The sequence below is a fragment of the Platalea leucorodia genome (assembly GCF_965183815.1).
Source record: "Platalea leucorodia genome assembly, chromosome: 3".
Lineage (NCBI taxonomy): Eukaryota > Metazoa > Chordata > Aves > Pelecaniformes > Threskiornithidae > Platalea > Platalea leucorodia.
Window position 1 is genome coordinate 37120196 of NC_138825.1, and position 26945 is coordinate 37147140.

The 26945-nt window shown below is 36.3% G+C and overlaps 1 protein-coding gene across 2 annotated transcripts in view; it reads right to left on the minus strand.

The window, feature by feature from the left end:
* The window catches only part of TTC27 (tetratricopeptide repeat domain 27), a 128484-nt gene that overhangs the window by 39780 nt on the left and 61759 nt on the right, over nt 1–26945 (minus strand). For both annotated transcript variants that reach the window (XM_082305833.1, XM_082305832.1), the window contains one exon: nt 20263–20376. In XM_082305833.1, the coding sequence (XP_082161959.1) occupies nt 20263–20376 (114 nt within the window). The remainder of the gene's footprint in view (nt 1–20262; nt 20377–26945) is intronic.

The following is a 26945-nucleotide window of genomic DNA, read 5'->3' on the forward strand; positions in this document are numbered from 1 at the left end:
TAAATAAATGGCAGACCTTCACATCCTTCTTTCTATTCTTAACCTCTTTATTCCAGATGAAATCGTTTACTTACTTTCTCAAAAAAATGCCCTCTACTATGTAAAACTGTATATGCAAACATTTTTTCCTTCCATTCCATCTGAAGGATCTCCCGATCCAAGATTATTCAGGGAAAAAATCCCCCCAAAACCAAACAAAAAAAGCCCCAAACCTGTGTCTTTTGAAAAGAACATGATACTCATTGCTTATTGAAAACAGCATCACACTTTTGTTTGTACAGCAACTATTTAATGCCATCTGGACCTGTCTCCCCATTAACACTGAAGACTGGCCTGTCCATATCCAAACCTAACACTGCTGGCCCCATTAAAACATCTCCCTCAAAATAGTCTTGACCCATTGACAGCGTTTTATCCACGCTATTTCACCTCACTTCTTCCCAGGATTTCATATCAGTAATACACAACGTGACTGCACCACTTTTCCCTTTACCTGTCTTTTCTGATGAGACCATTTACAGTTTTAGTGTTCCAGGCACAATTGTTCCACTGTATTTCTTGTTTCACAGGCTGCATCAATAATCACAGCTTGTTTATTTTGTTTTCTTGTCTTCTCCCACTGTTAACCAGGCATCCAGCTTTTTCCCACAGACCACACCCTATTTAAAACATTAGTTTTTACTCCTTTAGTACCTGATTACTTGCTATGCACTTATCAGTACCACAATCTGTACCCTTGCTAGCATCTTATATTCCCTCATACCCTTTGATTTATGCTGGTACACTTGATGTTCCTCTTTATTTATGATTTTGTAGGCAGGAAGATTAGACGTGTTTTTTCTAGTCTTCTGCTTCTCAGTCTAGAGATCTTGTCAGTCTGCCAGAATCAATCCCTGGTCAACACCTCTGGGACTCCAGTGGCGACTGTCCTTTCTACATGAATGCTCCCAACAGCCATAAACCACAATGTTTCTCTATTACCTAACCCCAACCAACATGTTGACCGTGGCATTATCTTGCCTCGCTTTTGCTCTCCTTCTCTAACAACTGTTAAGATGTCCCACTTCTTACAGATTTTTACCATATTTAACACGGGTTTAGCTTGATTCACGCCAAAGAAAACACTGTCGTACGTTCCGCTTTCCCATTATCACCATGGTCCAGCACGTACCACCCAACCAGTACCTTAACCCCAGGCAGACAGAAGAGGATGAATGGAAAAGTACCTTTCAGTCTTTCCTAACACAGAAACTCCAGACACACAACATTTTCATGATGTTCTTGTGATTCCTGGGTCCTTTTTCTTAAATTTCTCCCAAGTCTGAAGACTCCTGAAAATCCCATACATCAGCCTGACCTCTCCACACTCTGCCTAACTACCTATTTCCATGTTCCTTGCCCTTCTATTTCTGTCCATTACCTCTGTATGTTTCATAATCAGCAAGCTGATGTCACAACTCTGTTGCTCTTGTATTCTAGCTGCTTCCTTAGCTCCATGCTTCTTCCAGTAATTCTCCTGCGAGCCATGAGCTCTATGGGTAGGTTTATTTAGCAGAAGTCAACAAATCTTTAGCAAACTTTGCAGCCTCCTTAATGTTTTCCTCCTTCATATCATAAAAACACCAAGCTTCAGCATCTGCATTTATGACTGCTGGTTACAGTTTGCTCATAAGCTTTGCCAAATGATACTTGATGCAAATTAATTTTCATGTACTCGAAGATGATGAAAATACCACCGTTTCTGTATCCATCTCTATATATTCCCTTGCTTTGTCCCACTTCCAGTGCTACTCCCCAGCACCAACATCATCTTCTATCCTTTACAGGAAAAAATAGAAGATTAACCCTCCACTCATTTAATCCATCTTCTGCTTCTTTTGGTCACCGTCTGCTCAGCTTTTCAGCCTCTTGCTTAGGCCACCCTTGACCCATATTTAGGTTTAGAAGGTAAGTACCTACCAGCATATACCATAAACAGGAAGCTTTCCTGTCAGATGTCAAAACTAATACAAATGTCCCCGTTTTTGCTCTGCTTGCTGAGTTTATGAAAATGACAAACTACACAGCAGTGAAACCTATTATTGTATTTACTGAACACCTACCATCCTAGCCCCCCATTTGACAAAAGTATACTAGGAGTATGTCAAAAATTAAGTACATCCTCAACAAAGAATGGGAGAAGGAAGGCCTTGTAAAGAAACGTACAACACTGAAACAACAAATTAGCATATTAATCTTGGAATAAAAATTAAATAGATAATGTAGGTTTTACAGATGGCCAACTCTGGGCATCTGCCTTTACTTATACAACCTATATACCTTTTTAAGTGCCAAAGTATGGACACCAGTTTTGGGACTGCCTAGGTGGGTTTTGGCTTATGGGTCAGGCACCAAAGCGCCTGATGGTGCCACACTTGGAATTGGTCAGCTGCTGGGAAAAAAAGCTGTCTGGAGACAAAGGGGGTAAGAAATAAAAATGCATCTGTAGGGAAAACAATCCTGCTATCTCATCTCATTATTGCTATGTTTTCTAAGAATTTAGCAGGTGTATGGCCCAAACTGAACTAGGCTCACCTATGTTATTTACTCAAGAAGAAAGTAGAGGAAAGCTTTGTGAAAGTACCAGCAACTACACGTGTAACTCTGTGGTTGTACAATTACCAAGTTCTTATTTTATTCATAAACTTATTTTACAAATTATGAATAAACAGGAAAATTTATCATCAAAAAGCTCCTTTGATTCCTTACCACAGAACTCGGTCACACAGATAAAGAGTTTCTACTGCTTAGTATTTATGAAACAAAAAGTGGGCATTTTTTTAAGCTTATGCAACAAGAAGCTCTTGTGGACCCTGTCATATTTACAGACTTCTGTAAAACTTCCAGAGATTCATCGTTAAATTAATTCAAACTTTCACGCAACTTAAGACCTAATTCTAAATGCTTTGGAATCTTTACTTTTGGGGGCACTGATAACAGAAAACCTACATAATTCTTGAAGCTTCAAAACTTTATGTGGCTTTATTATTTTTTAAACTGTCCACTGCCAAATTGCATTTTCTAACAATAAAGCCTGAAAAACGCTGCACAAGAAAGAACTAGAGTCCAAGTTAATTTGGGAAGTATTATGACAGTAATTGTCGCAGCCTTGTTCTGCAATAGTATACTCAGTAATACATAAACAGAGAATTACTAATAAAAGCTGCATTCCCCCTGACGAAAACATATATTATATAATCAGTGTCTAAAATTCAGAAACTGTATACACATTAGAAAGCAGGTGACAAATACAGAGAGTTAAATACACAGAATAATTAGAGATTTCTGAATTTTCTTTCCTGCGAATTAGGTCAGATATTCCAAGCTTTTCTAATGTACTATAAGTATTTTAGTACCTTGTGGGTATGTAATTAGATCTTGAGTTACACTCTTTTGATAAACTTACTTTTTTAAAAAAAGCAAAAAATTCAATTTACAATCCAAACAACAAACTTGTTTCAACAGCTCTTTGTCAACCCAAGAGCTCCTGTAACCAAGACCACTGGGACAAACTGAGACATACCCAGACTTCTAAAATCAGTGGTCAAAATGCTTAATCTTCGAGTGAAGCAATGCCAGAAACTATGAAGCAATAAAAATAGTTTTCATATAACAATGCAGTAAAGTTTTGCTTAACAGGAGAGCATAATTTCTGGTTGATAAATATGGATATAATGTGGAAAAAATGAGAACAGTTGTGATTAGTCTAAACTTCATGAGGGAGATTATGACCAAATAGTGATTACTTTATTGACTGACAATTTTATCGCTAGCTAAAAAGACATAAACCCAGTACATTTGGACTTATTACATTCAACCATTATTCAGAACAGCATTTTGACATTTAAGACAGGACTTTGTTGCTTGGAAACTAAAATGACTTAAAGGAAATAATGAGCTATCTTTTTTAAAAAGCTCACAGATGATGTATTTCTGTTAAATGATGAAAATCACTGAATAGTCAAGAACTAAAGCATCCAAACACAAAACAAAAGCTATTAAGCAAGGAAGAAATCCTCCCCCCACATTCATCTAATTTTCAAAGGGGAATTATGACATTAAATACTCGAGGAAAATTTATTACAGCGATCACTATTATAAATTATGATTGGTGATTCATGGAAACTCAAAAAGACTTTCTTACATTGTGCAAAGATGCTAAGATGAAGAACACTCTTTACTGGAGATTTTACATTATTCACATCCTCAGGAGGATGAAAATGTTATGTGAGAATTCTGCAGATGTTCAACGCTTAGAAGGGCAAAAATCTTACCCTCTTTTTACGCCTCATTCAAATATAAGTCTTGGTTTCATTAAAATCTTATAGCCTTGAAGACTTTCATTTTTGCTCACCTTGCAAGCTCACCCTTTCAGTCATTCTTGCAATGAAATTATTGCTTGATAGCGTTGACCTCTAACGGTGTGTATATTTAAACCAGCTAGAGGACTATGATTCACACTGCTCCCTAGGAACTAACAGCTGGTTTAAAATTTGTTAAAGCTAACTTTAAAATGTTGTATAGCACTGCCTGCCTGCTTTGTATTGCAAATGAATGGTTACACAGGAGCTGCAAAGATGTCAGGATGCTTCACAGAGAGAAACTATTAACAAGGCAATACAACTCTACAACTATAAAAACAAGCAGCACTTGAAACAAAATTAACTGAAACATTCAAGGAGAAGGCTTCAGGCTGCAAGTTTTCAAAGCTAAGTCTGTTTGCATTGAAAGCGGTGTTTTAACTACTTTGCCCAATGTTTTGGTAAAATATTCTTGATTGTATGTAATCACTACATTGAAATAAATCACAATGTTCAGCATCTGAGGTTATTTGCTTTTTTAAAAAAGTCACAAGAAAATGGCCCCAGTTTCTAGCAGCCTTACACACAGAAGAAAAAAGGCTGATTTCCTTTAATTGAAATCAAAACAAGAATTTTCTATGCATATTCTTTCAAATTAGCGTAATCCCTTTTTAAACAGCAGACTAATTCACCAGCTCCTACTTTGCCTCTTTTTTCTCCCACCCTAAGACTGAACACAAGTCCAATCAAGTCTCCTTGATCTGTAAAGAAAAGAGGCCTTCTTGTACTGGATTCAGCACTATCCACCCCACAGTATTTTTCTAGTAGCTTATTTCGATGGATTCTTCAGTTAAGATGCTCCATCTCTCAAGAGCACAAGTACTCATAGTATTGAGCATGCAATGTTTGTTTTATGGCTTCTCTCTGCTATCTCCTATTTCCTTCTCCCCTTAAACAGCTGAAGAAACTTGGCATCAGCTATCCCTCAGCAAGTACTTAAAAGTTTAAAGTTTCTGAGCTGAGAAGAATGCCAGTAGAGGCTTTTTCAGGACAGCCATCTCTGTGGCATTTGCACACAGGTTTAATTTCATTGTCTGCGCCTGACACCAACCTGAGAATAATGCAGTACTCTCTCTAAGACAGATTATGCCTAGAAAAATTTCTAAAAAGTTTCAAGTTTGATGCATTTAAGGCTCTTATTAACTTCAAAAGCATAAGCAAATAAATTTTTTTTAACAACTGTTGTGTCCATTTTTTGGCAAAGGAGGAACTTGCTTGCAACCTTAATAAAGATCTGACTGATCTCATGCCAGCAACCGTCTATTCTGGTGTACTGTGATGTTTCCTCCCCACCCCCAGCAGGCATTACAATGAAGTGTTATACAGAATAAATTACGTCAAACATTTGTGTTTTCTAATACATAACAGGTATATACTTCAAGAGATTTAGTTCTTCCTCAGAAAAGCCACAAACAGAAGGGGATAGTCAAGCTGAACCCTTTAGTTTGATAACTTTTATATGCAGTATTTATATGTTTTATATGCAGTATTTAATTGTTAGTTTAGGTATGATACTCCAACATACATGCCGCTTTATGACCCATTTAATCTATTCCGTATTCCAACTGGAACACCCTGCTCAAGAAGAGTAATTCATTGGAAGCATCCTGTACTTTTTCTATTGCTGGAAGACTTGAGTTTACTTACCATATACCACATATTTGCATTTTGCTTACGGTAAATTGTACAATAGTATATATATAAAAGCAATAAAAAAAAAAAAAAAACGACAAGTTGTCTGTAAGTAGCAGAAAAAGCCCCATTCAAGCTTTATCACAAAACATATTATAAGTAAACATACTACAGATAAATATTGAAAATAAACATTTATAAATGACAAGAAAATAATTAGAACTTAGGAAATAGATAGTAATTTCTGATGAATGTACAACAAATACTTAAAATAAAACAAAGAATTTCAGAGGAAAAGTTTTAAGACTATGTTATTAGTTGCAAGCATGTAAACATTGTCAGCTTCCTCCTACCCAAGGTAGAGACTGGATGGTATTCTGTTGCACAAATAGAAATGTCAAGGAAAAAACACAACACAAAACAAAATGCAATGTATTCGGGTAACTCAGTGCAGTTTTTCACTGGCAATCATACCAACCATAATTCTTTAATGTTACTTAGATGTCCTTAGATGCCTGTAAGGAGGAAAAAAATATTGTCTAGTCTTATCTAGATACCCATAACCTGAAACCACAGATATTCAGCTGCTCTAACTGCTAACAGCTCTTTTTGCAGTGTTAGAAATAGCCAACTTTTTTTTTTTTTATACTAGCAAAGTGCTCTTTACTGAAATCTGTTTTTCAACTATTCTTATTCAGTTGAAAATCTCAACATCTTTAGTTATTTGGTGAAGGGGACAGGACTATGAAGAGAAAAGACAAACAAGTTCAGTCTCTTTTGTCCTGAATTTGATCAGAATGTCTCAGATAACGTCTTGGGACACCCATTGTTTTCCCTTCTTACAAAGAGAAAAAAAAAAAAAAAAAAAAAATCTTTTTCCTAAGAATAGCTTCCCTATACAGTGAAACCTTGACTGATACCCAGTAGTTTCTGTTGAAAAATTACTTGGCAGGAAATACACATTCTTCCAGTAGCTGAGCCTGACCCAGCAACCATAGAGTATATGATGGTAAGTACATTAGAAATATGACACACAGGCAAAGTGTTTAAACTTTAGCTATCCCAAAGAAAGGCAATCGCATATAAAGAAGTCTGTTTTCAATATATGTATTTTCTTGAAAAATATCCAATCCAGTTCTTCACATGTTCCTGGAAAGCTTTCTATACATCAGGGAAAAACAAACCAACCCCCATCATTCTCTGTTAATGATTGATTTGCTCACCAAAGAGGAAAATAAGCATCTTCAGCAACAACTGGCTTGAAATCAGGTCGATTTCCAGTAAAAATGAAAACACTCTAATTGCATTAAATATTCCATCCCTGATTGTATGACATATTCAAACAGAAGCACATCAAGCGCCCCTGAAGACTTAGTTCTTTATCAAAAAGGAGGAATCCACAAAAATACATTTCTTTCCACAATCATATAGCAGTGTCGGGCACAGGCTGTCTGGTATATGACCAATTAAGAATCCAAACCAAAATAAAATTTTCATTCAGCTAGACAGAGTTTTATGGTCTGTGCTGGTCACTTGCACCAAACAGGTTGATGGACAGAGACTGGACAACAGATTTTTTGCTACTTCACAGAAGAGCAACTACAACTAAACATGGACTCCAGATACTAAAAACCTTGAAACCTTGCCTAACAAAACCATGGGCTGTAGATACAAAATGACAGTGTAACACGTACACCCTTTAATCGGTTAATAGCCTTCAATTACTTAACTGAGGACAGTCAACTGCAAGTTCTAATGGTACCAGTCTTGCACTGGCGGCAATGTTCTTGCAGATCTTCAGGAGGAGGTAGCGCACTGCTGCCAGAGGAACAGATGCACTTGGCTTTCAGCTGCCCCCTTTTACTTGAGATACTCTAACCTGGGCCACAGGGAGAAGACTGAAGGACAAATTGACTCCTCCACCAGCAGCTGCCACCACCTACTTTTTTGCCAGGGGAGAGAAGAAAGTGAGCCCAGGACTGTGCTGGGCGTCTGGCCATTCACCCAACCCTCAGCCTGCACCTTTAATGGACAACCAGAGGGAAGAAGGCAGATTTCAGACCAGAGGAATTGTCCTGGCAAGGTGCAGCTTGGCAGCTCCTGAAATAACTTTTGCACTATAATTTGGCATTTTATAACTTCTAAGTTTCTGAACTTGCAACATTATTAATGACCTTTGTTTGCACGCTTTGTACACAGGAGTAAATGGAATAAAGCAGGAGATGAAGCATTCCGTGGTAGAATCATTTACTGCATGTTTCTATTTCTAGGCAACTTCAATGTTTGCACAGATCTGCATCTGGAAAAATGGGCAGGTATAGCACAGCAATGTGCGTAATAGCTACAAACAATATTATTTATGCCATTTAAAATCTAGTTCAGGCATGGTAGGTCGTATCGCTTACAAAAACATCTCCACATCTGTCAAAACGCCCAAGTCTTATCACAAAACCACAGTCCTATAATTTACAATATTCAGACAGACAGCAATACTGTGAAGAAACTGAGTAACTGCAAAAGCAAATGGAAATACTGAATAGAGCCAATATCATATCATCATAGAACTCTCCATACACTGATCCAAATGATTATTTGAATCAATGGTCCTTAAATCAGTTTGGAAAGTTCAGAAGCCAAATATATTCCTCAATTCATAACTATAACTGGAACAGGAACTAAATGAGTTGAGTTAGGCCAGCAAACAGTTCTCTGGTTAGAAGCTACATCCAGCCCACACTATTGCAAAGTTTGTCTCCAGTACAATAGTTTCCAATCAACTGATTCTTTACATGCCAGGTTCCCAAAATTTCCTATCTCTGAACATTTAGAAACCACGTACAGTTACCATATTAAATATTTTTTTTAATAACCCAGCTCTCCCTGTAACTTACTGGAAAGCTAGGCCCTTGGCATGATGGAAATTCTTTTGGTAGAAACGTCTATCAGAAACAGCAGTTCTCACTCCCATCACAGTTACAAACTAATTTCAAAGCATGAACATACAATCATTTAATCTAAAAAAGGAAAAATAACATTTTCCCTCATTAATCACACAATAGTCCATTCTTTTCTATTTTATCATTTCCACAAGCATTATTTTTCTTCACTATTTCTAAATTTATCTCACAAAGATTTGTCACCAGTTTAATGACATTTTTTACAAATCCGTTCACGCCACTTTCTGTGAATCCATACTCTCTAGGTCAATGATTACAAATCTCTGCAGCTTATACTTCATCAGTTTTGTTGCAGAAACTGATCTGCTGAAATCTTACTCTTATTTGGTGTTCAAAAAACAAATTGCTTAAACCATTCTCCTTGATTATCCCTGGTGTTAACTTACATAATAAAAGTAAAATGCTTCCAACGTAACGTTCTCAAACTGTACCCTGAGTTGGGTATACGACCACTTTCTTGCCCCTACTTTAAAATTTGAGAGTAATTCTTTTCAGCTTTTATCAGATTTCCCACTGAAAATCTCCTTTGACAATAAATGCACTGGCTTCTCTTAAAATCACAGCTTATATGCTGACCTGAGGAAGTATTTTTTTTTTGTATCAGGAGAAAAGAAAAGCCTTCCTGACAGACTGTTTACTCTTTCTGTATTCAGTGAGTATATAAGGACGAAAGCAAGGACCACTAATTATTGGGAGTTACTAAATTGGCTTTGACTTATTACCTATTCCAACTTTCGCAAGTATTAGAGCACCACTATTTCCATATTCTTTCACTTTAAATACTTTTAAAACTAAAACCAGTCGCTAGTCTCTCATTTTCTGCAGTGGTTAAAGCAGCACTAAAATACCTTCTAATGGAAGAATTTTTCAAAACAATGCTGGATGGCTTTCAAAATATTAAAAAACACACAGAGTCAAACACTTCTTTCAGTAACATTTGTCTCACTGTTATTGTACTTATTTCCCAGCAATTGTTTTTGTACATCTTAGCTTCGTTTCAGTAAATAAGAAGGCCCTATCTACTACATGCGTGACTACAAATTAGTCTTTCAAGACTGAATTAATCCTCTACGTTTTCAGGGACAGTTCACCGTGGCCCTGGAATTTCTTGAACTACAATAACCTACGTGCTTAGCGCCTTCTCGTCATGCCGAAAAACTCATTGATTTGGCTGGCTTTGCAGGGGAAGACTGGGGGTATATTCCTCAGAGAAAACTGTGGGAGGATAAAGAGAACCGATTTGTTTTATTTAACTGATTTAATTTCTTATCTGTAATAAACTGATCACCACTACTGAATTATAACTGCAAAACTATCATCATCAGGGCATTTTATACTTGCTCTGCATATATTTTTGTTGTTCTTGAAAACTATTAAAATCTGAAAAGAATGCAAAATTCATTCTGTTTGTCTTAATTTGGATCTTAAAAAGCCATTTTATGGAGCAAACAGTTTCCATATTTTTAATAGACTACTGCCCTAATCAACCGAAATATACATACAGTTTTATGTCATTGAAGATAAAGCATATCTGAGCCAGAGAGAACTGATATAAATTGATGCCATTTGAATTAATAAACATCAATATTATTTCAGTCAGCAAATCATTTTGGTGGGTGTTTTTTTGTTTGTTTGGTTGGTTGGTTGGTTTTTTTTGCATTTGTGACTTCCTTTAAAAGTTTAATTTTCATCAGTGATGAGAATCAGACTGTCCTTCAGTTATATGCAGCCTTATTTCTAGCTTTTTTTTTTAAACCAGGAGGATCCAATGTAAATGTGTTTAAGACAACTGTATCTTTAACATAAAATTCCTGTTTTTTTTAAATTTAAGTGTTAGAGAATGATGAATGGCATCTCTCACATCCTAAATAAAGAAGTTAACTTGCCATTGTTTTAAGACTTTTCTAGATGGAAATGGAAGTGCGATTAGCAAATAAAGCAAATGTACATTATTATATCTATTAAATAAAATTATAGGCCTTATAACCAGAAAGACAGCTACCAAAATGTGTTTTGCATTTACAATTTGCTCCTTGCTTATAGATATCTTAGAAATGCCTAGGTTCTGATTACACTGTTCTACAAGACATTAAAATTAGTAGATCTCAGTGTTTCAGGCCTAATTTTATAGTGCAAACAAGAAAAACATGCCTTCTTGTCTTATCAGCTCCCAAGGAGTTTCTCAACTCTGAATGAACTAGGTACTGAGCTAGGAAAGAAAACATGCCTTCGCACCTGCGTGACAGCTGTTGAAGGCCGGTTTACCACTTCAACATACTCTCATTCCAGGTACTTTGCCAATGACTTTCACCAGATCATACATCCAATTTTCTTTAAACCTCAGCATCAAAACATGTCCTGCTGGTATATTAATTTAGATTGCTGATTGTAAGTGTAGGTTTAATAAATTTTGTAATAAAATATCCATACATTAATTGGATGTACCAGTTTTTCCTCTTCTCTAGCTTATGTCATAACTGTGTTATCAGTTGGACTTTTAAACTTTGTTGTTGTTCAGGTGGTTACTGCATCATCGATAGAGATATTGAATGTATAAAGACATTATCATTTTTAAGTATTCAGCATTAAACAATTCAGCTAAATTACCAATTTTAAACAATTATTCTACACTTCCTACTCTATAAAAAATACATTTATCACTTCTTGTTAACCTTATTTCAGAAAGTAAGCATTTAGAAAAATTACACTTGTTTTACCGCCTACCTTTAGTAGGCCTTTTATCTATGAGGTTTTTCAGTCTAATTCTCTGGTGTACCAGTTAAAGCTGTTTCTTTTTTCTACTTGACATGGTGGAAAACTGGAAAGCTACTGTTTATATATTTCCCGGACCTTTTTCTTTGTAATATTCTGGTAATTCATTCTTCCCCATTCCTTTACTACCTTGTCCCCAGGCAAACAAATTAATTCTTCACTTTAAACTTAGTCCTGAGGTAGCCCCTACAAGATCATCACCCAAAATTATCCACATAGTAATGAGTTCAAATTCCAAAATTATTCAGGAAGAGGCAGCTTCTTGAATCTAAGGTACTGGTTTCACCTATACACTCACTTTGACGGCAGGAAAGAAGGAAGGCCAAAAATTTGTAAGGCATCTATGCAAAAGAACTGAAGTACTGGACTACCAATAAGACTCAGTTTTTGCATAACTCCAGGTGAACTTTTAAGATGCAAGAAGATGTTGACAGTTGTAAAGGGAAGTATGCTGGGGCAGAAGTTACTTATTAGGGTGCTGGAACTGTGCATGTCTGTATTTTTTCTAAAATGAGTCATGTAGTAGATTTTTAATGTGAATATTTTTGTTTTTTATATCAGGCCCTGCAAGTGTGTGTTTCACTTTGAAAACAATACTAGCCAACTAAGAAACAAATATTCACTTAGGTTGTCAGTGCCATTTTACTAAAAAAAGCTTCCATTTCTTTATAATAGGGCTTTTGCAGCTGGGTGGGGAAGGAAAGCACCCAAGAGGAAATGAGTCCAACAATCCCAAATGAAATATAAAGCATTTCAATATCAAAATTAGCACAAAAGAGGTCAAGGTCACGAGTAGAAGATAACTGGATTCATGAATGTCTGACGTAATATTTCCTTTTCATTTGAAACTGAGAGCCAAGCAGTATGCCAGGCAATTTAGAGCACGTCCTATGTAATTGCCATTTGGAATGTTCTGTTGTAGCCAAACACTACCACCTAAAGAAGCCTGGTAAAACAAATGAGGCCTCTAATAGTACAACAGCATTACTGACTTTCAAAATTATGAGCTTACTGTTCTGGACAAATATTGAGCCCAAAGTTACTGAGCGCCAGTGCTTAGGATATGGGTTTCAATGTTAAAGCCTGTTAATGACTTAAGCCTCAGGAAATCTACTTATAGAGGACACAAAATCTTCAGAAAAGTACTACGTATATTTTTTTAAATCTTTATGCCATTTACATTTATTGTTTACTTATTTTAATGTTACTTATATGAAATATGATTTTATAGTTACATTATCCTTATCAAGCAAGTGTACTTTCTTGAATGTTTTTGTTTTCAAAGAAGAAGCTGTTTCACCTGTCAATTATGTTATTCATTTTTATGATGTATCAAAAGGTGTAAGCAGAACTTCCCCTAAAGTCTCCAGAAGAAGCTAGATTTACAAGCTTACTTGTAAAGGATGGATTGAAAAATCAGACCATTCATTTTCCGTTGCAAAAGCAAGAATACTGATATCATCCATCAATTCGCCATGACGGCGCTACATTTAAAACTAGTCCAAATACAGCCTAGATCATTTGGCGTTTGGGGAAAGAACGTCCCCATTTCTACACATGCATCTTGCCCCCTTTTTGGTATGCTTGCAGCTTATTTGTTTGCAGTGCAGCGTCGTAGTCCCTCTCTTTCTCTGCAGTCTCAAATGCCAAACATATCTGGCTGACTTTAGCTTTAATCTGCATCTTTATATGAGTCAGGAACAGGAGAGGTAGTTGTAGTCCCTCTCCTAAGGAGATTTGCATTGAAGGTTCCCCCTTTCCTATCAGATGACTTGACATTTTTGTCACAGCTCAATATAGCTGCATACATCTGCCCTAAACCATGCAATCATACGTGTGGAGACTCACCCATGGAGGACAACTGCATCTTGTATAGATGCAAGTCCCCTGTTTGTAGCTAGTTAGCTAGCTTTGATACTGCCATTGGTAAACAGCAGTTATAAAACACTTCGCACAGGGTGCAAAACCCGCAGAGGAACTGCACACACTTCAAAATAGTAAGCGTGCATTAAGTTCCAAGCTGTTGTGGTTACACTGCTTTTATAGTTCCCAAATCAGCTTGCTCCGGAGGAAGCACAACTGCAGTCAACGCGGAAAAATAGATCCAAAGACTTCTTGCATCAGCTTTGCTTTCTGTTTTTCACTAAAGGGGGAAGTAAGGACAAGGATGGAGAAAGAAATAATAATAAGAAAAGCTATCACTGTTAAGTTAGAGTTTAATTACTATACAGGAGGAACAGAGAACTGCCTTAACAGATAAAGGAGACTCTGGTTTGTAGTACGTGGCATATGCATTGGACAATGCAACTCGAGAAAATCTGTCTACCAGTACTGGGCTATTTGAGAACATGGTTTGTTAGCTCACCTCGGGATACCTATCTCCAGATTTGCAATTGTATTTATGACATACAGCTGTAAGGATTCATCTATTCAAATTTAGCAACAGCTGTAAAGCTTCATCTATTCAATTTAGCAATAGGTGGGAATAATGTGTCCTCCATGCCTCGCATCTTGTCTGATTACATGTGGAACTTAATGATTTTAATTGTTTAGTTTGTTGAAGTTGAGCTTATAATACTTATGCCTTCCAGTGCAAAGCTTAGGCAGAAAGATGTGAATGTTGTGTCCTGGAATCTGTTGTTATTCATATTTTTCTTTGCAACTCGCTGTCATCACTTTGTCTATAAAAAAAAGTGTAATATTATTGTTCCATATGACTTAAGGATTCTCCTATCTGACATTATGACTCCTAATACCATCATTCGAATTGTGAGGACACTGAGTGAAGAGACTCTAAAGGGAGAAAGGTAAATGCCTTCAGAGCTAAGATTCAATTGGAAACATTTGGAAAAAATGGGAGGCTTAGTATTTTTGGCTGCTTTTAGAAAATGCATTGAGACTAGAAGTGGAACAGCTCAGGTACTGAGCATAACTCTCAAATGAGCAAAAAGGTTTGTACTTCAAAAGTACTAGCTGAGAAAATATGAAGAAACTTCAGCACAGAAAGAATGGTTTCATTCTTTTCCCCCCACCAGCTAATAGTGCTGATCCAAACTGGCAAATACAACAGTGCAGTAGAAAACTTCTACAGAAATCATTACCTGGAAAATTATACTATTCAATATTCTCTTTTTCGCCAGTGGTACAAAGACACTTCAGTTATTCCTGAATAACTCTTGGCAGACTAGATCTCTGATTTTTTAATTTTTTTTTCCCCCAACAAAAACCATAATTGCATAGTGGAAGAAAAACAGAGGGAGCCAAGCACCACTACATTAATTATTTTGAAGTGTGCTAATGAGTTCAGTGTATCCCCAGAATCCCTTGTGTCATGTAACATCTTCTGTCAAATCTGTCATGTGCTGAAGCAAAATGAAATACGTTCTGAAAATGCGTGTCTTGAGACTGAAAACTTAACTATCACCAACAGGTCACTCTCTCTTGTGACTGCATTCTGAAGTAATAAGGTTTATTTCTAGGGTTCTGGAGACCTTGTGATCTTGCGTAGAATTCATTAAGGAAAGGTTTCATAAGACACCTGGCGTTTCTCCTCTTTTTAAGCACTTTTTGGAACATGTGTTCTAATATTAAATACAATTCATAATAGCTGAGAACTACTGGGATATCAATGCAGGATCTCTACAGGATTGAAGAGGTATGTCTTCCACTTATTACCCTGCTGAAGGAAGTGAGTTATATCTCTCTCAGTTCATCAGTGCATCTCACAGATCCCAGTAATTTTCTGTTAAAACTTTCAACTTCATGTGAAACAAATTTATTAGTGATTAATTTTTCTCCTCCTTCCTCCCCTCTCCCATTCCATACACAACTAAAAGCAACTATTAAAATCTTATTTAATGTACTCCTAGTGTAAAAGAGGGGGTTAAAGAATAGAATAGGAACTCCTAGTAGTACAGTGATCTAATACTTTAGCTGACCAGACAAGTGCTGTCATTCCCTTGGTCATACTAGAAGTCTCTCTATATTGCTCCAACCATGGTCTTGAGAGGCCTGATCACAATGATATATGACTTGAGAAGCAAAAGAAGCGGGCAAAATCTCTTAGCCTCAAACCTCTCTAGATCAGCCTAATGGGAGGAAGACTGCTCCCCTCTCCTTTTTGAACTCTTCCCTTAAATGATGAATTTGTCCAATGTAGAACCAACTGCCAAATAAAGCAAAGCACAGGGAGCAAGTTGGCAAGAGGGTGACAGTTTAGTTTTGAAAATAAAAAGGATATGTTTCTATGATAAATGACATAAAACTTTCTTGCATAACCATTTAAAGACCATCAACGTGAAAATCATGAAATAGCAAAGTGGCACTCAAGCTCATAGAGCTCAAGACGCCAGTTCTGTTACATCTACACCAGCCTTTTCTTTCTATACGTGTACATAAACTCTTTTCAGATTTGAAAGAATTGAACACCAACTACCATGCTTCTATGGTAAGAACAATTTAAAAAAAAAAAAAAAGAAATCATTATTTCCCTTTTTCATACACACAGAAAAACATTAGTTGCTGGAGAAAATGACACTCTGAAGTATTATTTAAGTGAAAATTACAGGGCAGTTGACACAGAATTCCCAACCACATACATCTGTGTATGACTAAGGATATAAAACAAGATCTCATGTGACCTTTCAATCTTAGACATAATGATTAGCCTATAATATTGCTAGTCTGCTCCCAGCTCTCCTGAAGTCTTATTAAAAACACCCTTTCAGGACACATTTCTCTCCCCTTAACAGGCAAGTTCCTTTGCTGCCAAGAAAAGCAAGCAAGAGAGGATCGCATGAAAAACCGCGTGTGTCGTACTGCGTGTTAGGAAAACCAAGCGACTAGCTTACGGGCATGCTATCACCAGGTGCAGCGAGCAGCAGAAAATACAATCAGAAAAGGGGCACATAACACGCTGATAAGAGCTGCTAGCGTAGAGGTAGCCAGTGTAACCACCCAGATCAAGCTGCAGGAAGCAGCTGTAACAAGCCACTGTAGGATAAGCCCGAGCAGGCTACTGGCCTACCAGGCGCATGGCAGCTTCACCTCTTTCACTGCCGGCGTAATCCAGCAGTAACGATGCTCTCGCTTCTACCCCACCATTCTTTGTACAAAGCATGGCATTTCAATTCATTTTGCTTCATTCTTAAAAATATTTTAAAATCCACTGCAATGCAAGAGTACACATTTCATATATCAAGAAACTACAGTGGGATGCTGTCCTTTATGTGCTTTAAACTGGTTGGTTTGGTTTGGTTTTCTTTTAAATCACCCCTCCCTTTCCTCTTTTTTCATAGCTCCTAGACCACTCAAAATTCCTTTTTTTCTCCCCCATCCTATTACTTGAGCTCTGGCTGCACTTTTAGCAGTAATTTGTGGTTTAACAGCTTATTCCAACCCATTTTCCAATATTAATAGTTTCTGAATAAGTTTCTTACAATAGAAGGTAGGTGAAGATCCCAGAACTGATGTAGAAATGGCAGGTTTCTGGTTATGTGAAGAGCTATTTATCAAAAACTATCCCTTTTTCTTATTGTTTTCTCCCTCGCCCTCCTTCCTTTCTTTCCACCCTAGCACTTCTCACCCTCCCTCACCTACATCCATATGGAAAAAAAAAAACAAACACCCAACCTTAAAAAAAAAATAAAAAAAAAAAAAAAATCACACTGTATCCAGAAACACATTTTGGTTGGCAGTACCTTGATCCAGACTTCAATATATGTTATACCGGTCATGATTAAATATTCTAGTGGAATGTAAAATAACTGTTTCAGCTCCCAAATACTGTTTTCTTTTCTTAGAAAAATGGTTGAAAAAAGTACTGGCTTTAGAAATCTTTAACCTTATATTTGTGGATCCAAACCTCATTTAGGCAAAAACTGGACAGAGACAACCAGTAGCATCCAGAAAAAGTTAAGAAAAAAAAAATCTCTCCTCCTCCCTTCCAGTTAGCTACTAGCTGAGGTACGGTCCAGAGGACCCAGAATGATAATTTTGAAACCTATTCCAAAGACTACATTATCTGTAGTTCAGACTATTAAAGTAATCAGAAAAAGGTTTTAAAAATGATCATTCCAATTCCTTTTGAAGCTTTCCAATTAGAAAAAAATACTCACAAAATCATTTCATAAAAACTCTTTAATGTAAAGTAGGGATCTATTTAATACTTGGAGCATGGCAGCTAAATTCAACCAATATACCCTCATTTCAAAAATAGCTGCAATTACTTTCAAATAATTAAACTAAGTTAAACAAACGTAGCCAGACCCACAAAAAAATGTAGCTGCAAAACGTTTTCTTTGACAAACCAACAATGTAGCCTGGCTTGCTTCAGGGCTGAAAAGCAGCATATACCTGCCCAGTGATATTCACGTAAAAAGATGCTTATCAGCTGGTTAGAAGGATTTGCAGACCCAGCACAGAAGCAGGTAAGGGTAGAAATGGGGAAAGGAAGGAGAGTTACAGTAGAAGAGGAAAGGAGAGTCCCAGCATCAATAAATCAGAGCCCATAATAGCTCATGCACTCTTCAGACAACCCTAAAGTAAGTAACTTAGAGGATTTAGTTTACCACTTCTTATTCAAGCCATCTTACGTGAATTTTTATAATTACTTCAAAAATTTGATATTGCTAACAATGCAGGGAATCTAGTCATATTTACACCCACCTACTCCCTTAATCTTCAATATCTAATCTTTCTACAGCAATCTGAACTAGTAAACATGAAGTTGTGAAACAAATAAACAAAACCAATGAAACAAAAAAACCCGCACAAAACCAATTTGTATGAAAATTCTATGGTTTTGAAATCCATTTTCTGCTGATAAATAGCTGCAGAACTCGCTAGCTCTTTGGCATCTTCAGGAAGATGATATATCAAAAAACCTTGTGTTATGTATGAAAATAATGCCATTCACTGTTTGTTTTCTGATTCCTTCTTAGAACTGTTAGAAACCATGATATTAAAAAAATTCTGATCTGATGGAACTCAGGAATGAAAACCTTAAATGGAAAGTTATTCAAGTTATTTGATTAATTTAACATATATCAATCCTTAAACAACTTTTAACTATTTTTGGAAACTGAGCTTGATACCGTATCAAATCGACACAAATATGCCATTACATTCAAATGTCTAGAAAACTTAATGAAAGAAAACATAAACATACTAAGATTAAAGATAATATTTAAAGCCACAGATTCTGTGTCTACTGTGAGGTCACCTCCCGAAATGTCACACTGCATGCTAATCAAATCCTTCGCATTACCGCAGTTGCAGCACACAAAGTCAGATAAATGTATTTGCAACAATAACCCCTTCATAAAGATTTCCGTCATTAGACTGTCAAACTGTATAGTATAACAGTTTCCAGTACGTAGGTTTAATCAAGCTAGACAAAAATGTTGGAGACACTCCAACTATTTTACGGCTTAGGGCATCAAGGATCCTGAGATCGCTTCCCAAATGCCATCAGATGCTACGTCTCCCAGACTTGGAATCCTGGCTTTCTTGACACTCTCCTACTGACCCCAGGAAATTCCACTACAGCAGCTCTGTGTCCTCCTCAGCAGAAGAAAAATGCAGCAGCACATCCAAGCTGCACTCCTTCAAAGAACCATGTATCAATAATGATTTTAAAAGAAACATCAGCTTTTCAGGAGTTAATTACACAGCACCATAATCGTAAGTTTTATACATTCCTGGCTATTTTAGTCAGCACGACTGTTGTGTGATGGACATATAGGAATGCCTGCTGTTCATGTGTGACAACAAGACTTAACAGCATAAAGATGATGAATGGCTAACAAAACTCTGTAATATGAAGGAAAAAAATATCTTTATATAGCCTACAGACCTTTCCTTTGAAAAAATTATTTTTTAAATAATTCCTATCAGCAGACACATTTCACAATTTTAAAATTTCTTCTTTGCATTTGAAAACTGATCTTCCCTTCGTTTGAAGCAAGAATATTTAATCACTGCCTCAGACTTGCAATAAAAATACTAATCACTAAGTATCACATCAGAACGGTAAATTGGAAGTGCTGCTTTATTCACAAATGTCTTTTCTTATTCTCACAATACCAATGGCTATTTACAAGTTTCAGTATTTTCTAAGGATGATTTACTTGAGTAAAAACTATTAAAAAATACGATAGCAGTAGCAGGTTTACATTCATGAACTTCTACATAAAAAACTCCTCAGATCAGAAGTCAGAAACTAGAGGTAAGAAAACAGATTTTAATTTCAATCTTCCAAAACTTGTCATGTTTTTGAAAGAAAGTAACCATTTATTACTTGTACATATAAGAGTTTATCTTAAGACTGGCAGAGATGAAAGGATTTTTGGTTTATGCATCTAATTTAGAGACATAATTAGAAAATTATCTCACTGTACCGTTCGCAGAGAGGACCTGCAGAAGCTCCTAACTCCTGCCTGCTTCTGTTTGATACATAAAGAACCCCTATTTATAACAAGGCAGCTCAGAAGAAGTCTTACCTGAGTCTGCTTCATTGCCCGTTCCATTCTGCGAGTACTTCTTTTCTCCAGTTTGGTCCGAAGGAGTAAGGCTGATGTCTGAATGGCCCAGAACTTCGGCTGAGAGAGCAAGCACTGCAGAGAAAAATAACATTTTTTCATTATTTCTTTGTAAAAGACAATAAAGACAGTAAAGTTTCTAACAGTGTGCTCAAGCATGAATGCTGTTTCCTATTCTGAAAGTCAAATACATGGTTGTAGTACTTATTTGATGAACTGAAGGCTGTACAGATTACCTTAATCTATTTTCAATATAAAAGGTGGCCATCAAAACTATTTTCTCCTTCTCAGCTACTGCAGCGCTGTGTGTACATGTACCCATATGGTGCATCCACCAAACTGCACAAATTAAAATGGCTACTCAGAATGAAAGGAAAATAAAGACTTTGATATTGAGCAGTCTGGCTCAGCCTTCTCCACACCTGCATACCGGATAGTTGTAGACAGCAGCAGGGATCCTACTTATTAAGGCTGAACAAAACCAGTTCTCTCTTGGCCTCTCCTCATATGTGAGGTGCTCCAATGCCTGCATTAACAGCACCTCCACATTAAATAGGCTGAAATTGCTAAGAACCTGAAGAATATTAATTAATTTAGAATTTGCCATGACTTGAGAATAACAGGAAGAATTTTTGATGTATAGAAGATGTATAGGGAATACAAAATAATCTAAGTAAAAAGCTTTCCTAAAGACACGGTAGGTTATCACTTGGAACGCCCCACCCTGACGCCAGCAACATGGTGCCAGTCTGCAACCACTGATTTTTAGGAAAGCCCAATAGGAGATATGTAGCCATTACAACTTTGATATTCCTTAATAATGTACAGACCACCTGGATTTTTTCCAGTATGGTTTCAGACACAGTATATCATTTTTCTGTTAGATATTCACTTTGAAAAGGGAGACAGCAGGAAAACTTCCTTGCTAATTTTACTGACACTACAAATACGATCCAGCTTCTCTGAGAAAATACATTTGTCTATAGATATTTGTAGACTGGAGAAAAAGCCCCAGTGGTTTTCTTCTTTCCTCTCAAGGATCTCCCAAAGCATTAAAAAGTATACTTTGCTGGTGGTTTGTGTGAAAAGCCTGACAAATTGTCCTGTCTCATCATGGGAAGTTCAGTCTACTACCTGTTTTTGTTTGGTCATAACACAAACCCTCCACTGCAGGACACAAGCAAGGCATTCCTAACAGAGGACCCTGGTTTCTGAATTTATTCTTCGGTGGCCATTCCAGGTGGCTGCTAAAAAAAACCTTAAGGGATTTTTAGGGCAAACACTTGAACAATATTTACTTCAGCTTAAAAACTTCTTTTGTGAGAAAGGTTACTCTTTGCCTCATTTTCTCCACTATTGGTATTCTGTCATATTTTTTTATTTTTTACTTAAAGGGAACTTTTTCTCTGCTACATGGAGGTAGATGCTAGTATTAATTTTTCAAATGAACACAACATCTCTAGAATGTTGAATAATGAATAATGAAAACTAAGAGGCTTGACTAATAATGCTCCTGAAGATATTCAGGTCCGATTACAGCCCTTGTCCAGCAGCAGAGTACTTGTCTCCTCACTCTGGTTCACCTTAGCAACTGGCACAAGCAGGGCACAGCACAAAGCCTTTGTGTCCACGCCATCCAGCTCTGCAAGAGAACTGGCCGCTCAGGAAAGCCTCTCCTCTGCCTCTATGCACACCTCCTACAGCACTGCCTAGGCAGTGATTTAAGCAATCATGCTGCATGAGGTGTGTATGAAGTCATATGGGGAGGAAGGAGAAGCAAAGAGAAACAGGGTGGAAGAGAGGCAGAGATAATTACGTTTCACTTCTCTGCAGGAGCAATGACAGTCTTAACTTGAATAACAACCCTGCTTTTTAAAGGTATTCATAAAACACAATGTCAGGTATACCTGCTGGACAACTACAGAAGAAAAATTTAACTTCTCTAACAGTTTTATTGATACAAAAAAGCACTGCAACTGCATAAGACAATGAGAAGCAGGCCTATTTTTCAGTTAAGAACCACTTGTAATTTTATACTTGTTCTGAGCTCAGTCTTGTGCCAGAACTCAAATGGTCACCTTTTCATTGCCTAATTGCAATGTTTAAAGCACCACAGATACAAAATAATATATGTATAAAGGACACAAATGTTTACACTCAAGGGCTGTAAAGAATAATTTCAGAACATGTATCCATAACTATTAAGCATGCTTTAATCTTCTACTCAAAATCTCCACATATTCCAGCTAATAAATACTTTCTTGTAAGTCCCAAAACTTTATATTTTCACCTGAAGCTAAATCTAGACTGTATTAATGAGACTACAGGTTAAAATAAAACATCTGGAAAAAAGAAAAACTAAATCAAGATTATGCAAGTTTTGTCAACATAGCTGAAAGTTTATTGTACTGTACCAAAGGCAGCTAAGAAAATTAACAAAATAATCCTAAAACAAAAACAGTATTGAGAATCTTCACAAGTCATCTTTGTTCTTACTTTAGAGAAAGAACAATAAAATAAAGAAAAACAGGAAAATTAGATGGGGTGAGAAGAAAGGAAAAAAAATAAGGTTATGCAACATTTTCTGCACTGAATGGAACGTTTTCACATGGGAAAACTCCTTTCTCCAATTCTTCCCCACAATTTTTCCCACAAACAAGAACGCTTTATATCATCCTCTCCCCTCATTTCAAAGTGTAAAAAGGAGATTACCAAAACATTACACAAACCAGAATATTTCATTCAATATATCATCCTTATATGACATTGGAATGAAAGAACATGATCCTCAAAGACTTAATAGCAAAGTACTAAGTAGTCCGTTACTGTACAATACCTTTATAATACCCCCATTACTATGTAAGAACAAAATGGCAAGCAATACCTGAATTGCGAGATAGGTGCACATTACTAATGACACCCAGATCAAACCCAGTCACGAGTTCTGCCAAACCCAGGCTGACTCTCGGGTACCATCAATGAATGAGTCTGCCTCCTCATGATTCAGAATTTAACCTAGCTGGGATTCACTTCCTGATCACTCTAATAACTTGCTGTTAGAGAAACAGAGAAAGAATGGGTGTACAATTTGCACTGTCTATACAAAATTCAGAACAAGCTAGCAAGAATCTTCAAGGAAGCTTGTGCCGTTGGTATTTCATATATACACATACATAAATATGCATCTGTATATTATTTATGAAGTTACAATGTTTGGTTTTAAGGAAGCTACACACGAAGAAAGCAGCCTGCAGCTTCAAACCAAGAATGTAATATATTCAAGATAAAACAGAAAAGTTAACTAAAGAACCCTGGGAAAGCTGGGACAGAAGAGTGTTATACAATACTGTAAGATGTCCAGCCAACAAAGTCTTCTGAAGGGCAGATGAATAAGACTGTATCAGTCAGGCATGACTTAGAAAAGTTATAGGTTGTTCAGAGCAACTCTTCTGCATTACTCCATCCGCTATTTAAAAAAGTAGGAGTTCCTGTAGGAATTCTTTGACATCAAGGTCAGGAAGACCTTACATGAGCTTATTAGACATGCTAGACAAGCTGGAACAGGTAAAGATGATCCTTGTTAACTGCAGTTTTAAGTAATTTTCATGTTTTCTGATTTTTCCTTATTATAAATCTATGCTTTAAGTAAGCCCATTCTTTTATTCTTGTACCTTGCTCACTGATAAACTATCAGTAGTGTAGCAAGCTACTATGATTGCTATGACGGAGCTATCATTTGAAAGTGGACTTTCAAACTCTGAGCACTTTTAATTGCAAACACTTGTGGAATTGCCAAGAATTTGCACATCAGTCCATCGCTGAACCAAAAATATTCTGCTTATTGGCCAAGTTGCCAGGATGTGGTGAAATGACTGACTTGAAGGCACAGGCATCAGGCACCCTGAGGATTGCTCTGTTCCTCTGTCATCCCTCCAAAGAAATGACCTTTAGTTTAGATTCACTCAGGTATTTGCTAACATATTTTAAATTACAAACAAACAAACAGAAAACACTGAGAGGGATCTAGAAAAAAAGGAAAAAAAAAACAACCCAACCCTTTCTAGTTTCTTTTCATTACTAATTCTAGTTAACATGCTTCAGCAGCTTTGTTTGCTTTTCCAAAAAGCCACACTTAATTAAGATTTCCAAATTACTTATGTGGATTAATTAATGTCTATTTATCATTAGTCTTGCTTCATAAAACCAAGTATATCATTATATGATGATCTTTATGAACTCATTTGGATAATTAACATGAAAACCTTATTTCTTCAATATAACCAAAGGCAAAATGACAACCTTATAACTCATTCTATGCTTCGCTGTAAGATGAGAAAATACTGTGGCTTCTTTTCAACATCCTACATTGTGCACAGTCGGCAGGTGAGCACATTAAAAAAAAGCTAGTTGGAGGCATATGACTGAGGCATGAACAGGCAAAATTTTTGCTTCTTGCAGTTGCTTTGCAGACATATCTGTTACTCTCTGGTGAAGGACTCTAATCACCAAAAGCTACCTTACAAGTACTTAATTTGTTTTTAAGTATGTAGCAAAGGATTCTTTAACATAAAAAGTTCTATGGAATTCAATCCTAGGAAACAAGAGAAGAAAATTAGTATGAGATTAGGGTGAATTTGATTTTGTTTTCCACGAGCTTATCCAAATAATCTGATGCTTAAATTTCTGTGTAACTAAAGCAAGTTTTTATTAAAAAAAGTCATGTTCCAATGACACATGTTTAATTTGAATTTTCTGGGCAAGTGTCTGCTAGAACTGAACTGGTGACAAAAAAAGGTAAAATGAAATAGAAATAAAAATAATTGACTTACGGAAAAAACTGAAAGATGCCACATTATTGTGGAAAAGTTTCTTTAAATCGAATCTACATATTTTCAACAGAATATTATTTTATAAAACATACTCCTTGCAATTCTGGAAAAAGTATGCACAGAAAACTTTGCCCTGGGAAGTAGTTAGATGAACTTTACAAAACTATTTCTAATTGCCTAAGAGTAAGGCAAGCCATGGTCCGGAGAGAAGCAAAAAGAATACAAGTTTTGAGGAATGTCATTAGAATATCAACTCCTCTCTTAATTGAGCTTGAACGCAGATGATTTCCAGGAGTACTGGCAGCTTCTGGTTGAAATGGGATTTATAACTTTAAACAGTAAGTCTGTTAGAACTCTATAAGGTAAAATAAAGTACAGTTGTGATTAAGTGGTTTCCAATACCAGTGCATTTTTTGTTATACTGAAAAGCATAAATATCAAGAGGATAAGAAAAATACTACACTTCTAGTCACAATTAAGCAGTAGAACCATGGCTTGGCAACAAAACAAGCCAGTCAATTTGACGACGTTTTGCTTCTCTGCTTGGTGTATGAACACGTAAAAATTTCCTGTTTGCTGAAACAGAGCAAGTAGCTTCTCTGTTCAAATCCAGCATACATACCCATTCTGCTGTACGTGCCCATCCCAAAGATTTAAAAATAAATAAGAATCAAAAGACAACCTGATTATATATCATCACCAGCGAACACAAAATGCGGAGGTTTCACAGACCTTAAATTCCTCCCAGTAGTGTTTTTATTCTTGTCAGAACACTCAACAGTTTACTAATCCTTCAGCGACCAGAAATTAAAAGAAAACCACGATAACTATGCACATACACAAACCCTCAAAATATAATAAATACACAACTAAAATACATTACTGTTTTCTAAATAGGCAAACGGTAATCTACATATTTAATTGGACAAGAAGTATTTGATGTTTAAGCTGATTTAAATATATATGCCAAAGGATAGTTTTTAAGCACAGAATGCTGTGTGATTATAAATATTTTAATACAAAATGGTGCTTAGCAACCACCTAAAGGAACTGCTATCTCCTTTTATCTATATTTAAATTAAAAGTTTGTATTTCAAAATTACCACACTACACACGCTCTGTATTCTCAGAGATGAAATTGCCAATGAACTTAAAAATGCACTTCGAATTACAGAACATCAAATAATGATTGGAATAAACAGGTTTTTTTCTTTGATCCACCACTGTCCTCAGTTCAATGCTACCCCAAGATTTTTCCTCTTTTTATTTCCCATCATGGTATTATACACAAAACCTCTCTATCATTACATATCTTTTGTATTGTTATATATAATGATATGTATATAATTACTGTATGTAAATCTCTATATGTATTACTATATAATTGTGTTAAAGTTGAACCCTTAAACTAAAATATGTATCTGTAAATCGTTATCTAATTCATCCCAGATAAAAACTAAACACTATCATTTTGGAGAGGTTATGTTTTTTTCTTACTAACGGGGGAGCTCCTCCGGTCTCTTCATAAACCATCAGTTTATTGAAACTGAATAATCTGAAGTTGAGATGGGAACAACTCCCATTCCTATATACTTATATATATAAAATACAGAATACTTTCTCCTTCTCTGGGAGTGTCACCTTAATGCACGATGACTTGACTTTAGGTTTAAAATGCAAACATCACCTGACATTAAAAATAAAAATTGCTCTTAGACAGTGAATTGGAAAAGGTGGCAACAAAACACAATATACCAAATTCAAGCCTACTGACTTTCCTGCTTGTACATGAGAAGTTATACTAATGGATTCTGC